At 39.7% G+C, this 1,929-nt stretch overlaps 2 protein-coding genes across 2 annotated transcripts in view; both read left to right on the forward strand.

The window, feature by feature from the left end:
* The window catches only part of LOC104777981 (pseudouridine-5'-phosphate glycosidase-like), a gene marked incomplete in the record, with an annotated part of 4,210 nt that extends 3,065 nt beyond the window's left edge, over positions 1-1,145 (forward strand). The window contains 6 exon segments of the mRNA XM_019243925.1: positions 1-30; positions 115-192; positions 275-320; positions 416-536; positions 646-731; positions 900-1,145. Of these exon segments, the coding sequence (XP_019099470.1) occupies positions 1-30; positions 115-192; positions 275-320; positions 416-536; positions 646-731; positions 900-970 (432 nt within the window).
* The window catches only part of LOC104777982 (cytochrome P450 705A5-like), an 8,667-nt gene continuing 8,035 nt past the window's right edge, over positions 1,298-1,929 (forward strand). The window contains exon 1 of the mRNA XM_010502321.2: positions 1,298-1,911. Within this exon, the coding sequence (XP_010500623.1) occupies positions 1,298-1,911 (614 nt within the window). The remainder of the gene's footprint in view (positions 1,912-1,929) is intronic.

Here is a 1,929-nt window from a genome sequence, read left to right on the forward strand (position 1 = left end):
CTTGATATTCCAAAGACTCTTGAATATTTGGTATGTAATCCGTGGTCGAGGTATATTTAATAGTCAACAGTTAAGAGTTTAGTTTTTCACAAGAGCTATTCGTCGACAATGCAGGAAACTCAAGAGGTGTTTGTTGCTGCATATAAGAGCGATGAGTTTCCAGCATTTTTCACAGAAAAAAGCGGGTGTAAGGTGAAAATTTGTACCACTAAAATTAATCACTTGCTGAATTTTAGACATTTAGTTTGTGACGTGGGTATATTAACTTCTGTAGGCACCTTCCCGTGTAGATAGCCCTGAAGACTGTGCTCGAGTAATAGGCAAGTGTAGTCTTAGTCTCCAAATTTCCTTTTTAGAGTATTTATGCGTTTTGACTTTTGAGCCCTTGTCACATTGAGAAAACCGCTTTTTCCAGATGCAAACATGAAGCTGAACCGTCAGGCAGGGATTCTATTTGCTGTTCCAATTCCGAAACAGCATTCAGCCGCCGGAAATCTTATCGAATCAGCAACACAGCGTGCTCTTACTGAAGCAAGGTCTTTTAAAGAAATTAATATCTTTTATACATGCTGCATCAGAAAACTTCAAGGGGTTTGCTTCTTTTTCTAATTTTATCGTCTTAAATCTGAATTTGGTGATTTCCAGGGAACAAAATGTTACTGGAAATGCAGAAACTCCGTTCTTACTTGCACGGGTTAATGAATTAACTGGAGGCACTTCACTTGCCGCAAGTATCCTTTGTCTATAAGTTCCCTTAATCTTTAACACTCAACCAATCTTTTGCTGTCTAATTACTTTAAGTAGTTTCAGAAATTTATATCAGTATCGAAAATCCCAAACCCTTACATGCAGCATTGTCTCAAGATTGTAAGTCTTGAATTCCTTGACTCAATTTCCAGACATTGCGCTTGTGAAAAACAATGCCCTTATTGGTTCACAGATTGCAGTAGCCTTTTCTCAGCTGATGTGAGCTTCCTTATCAATCTCGAGCTGAAGCTCAAGCTCAGATTAAGGACTTATCGAAGATGTTATGGATTGGTAGTTATTAAGTGTTTTTGTGTTGGTTATCAAAGATTTTTTCTTTCTCAAGAAACTCTTTAACCTATTTTCACATGTTATATATATAAATATATCTTGTGGAGCCTGTTTTGTCTCCTTGTCAAACGTCCCTTAAATATTAAACTATTTAGATATCTTAATCTTACAAAGGATCTCAAGGAAAGATCTGAGAGAAAGGGTATATATAAAATAAAACCATTCTGCTTCATCTGACCCTCTCTGCAGGTTTTGGACAACAATGACAGCAATCACCGTTGACTTTCAGCTCTGCTTCATTTTCATCCTCCTATGGCTCTTCTCACTCTTCTGTCTCTCTGCTCTCTTCTTCAATAAATCAAAAGATCCACAACTCCAAGACTGTGGTCTACCTCCAAGCCCACCGTCTCTACCAGTCATAGGTCATCTTCACCTTCTCCTCTCTGTTCCGTGTCACAAATCCTTTCAGAAAATCTCCTCCCAGTATTGTCCCCTCCTTCACCTCCGCGCCTTCCATATCCCAATCGTTCTAGTCTCGTCGGGCTCCATGGCCTCTGAAATCTTCAGAACCCACGACCTGAACTTTGTTACTCGTGATCGCACGGTTCCTATAATGGAAAAATCAATACTTTTTGGTTCCTTTGGCTTTGTCTCAGCTCCTTATGGAGATTACTGGAGATTTATGAAGAAGCTCTTAGTCACAAAGCTTCTCGGGTCTCATTCCCTGGAGCAGACACGGCTCATCCGTGGGAAAGAACTCAAGACTTTCTGTGCTATGTTGTTCGATAAGGCAGCAAAGAATGAGACTGTTGATGTTGGTATAGAGATGATGAAGCTAACAAATAACAACATTTGCAGAATGATAATGGGGAGGAGGTGCTCAGAGGAGAACGG

Source organism: Camelina sativa, chromosome 3 (genome assembly GCF_000633955.1).
Source record: "Camelina sativa cultivar DH55 chromosome 3, Cs, whole genome shotgun sequence".
In the NCBI taxonomy this organism is placed as follows: domain Eukaryota; kingdom Viridiplantae; phylum Streptophyta; class Magnoliopsida; order Brassicales; family Brassicaceae; genus Camelina; species Camelina sativa.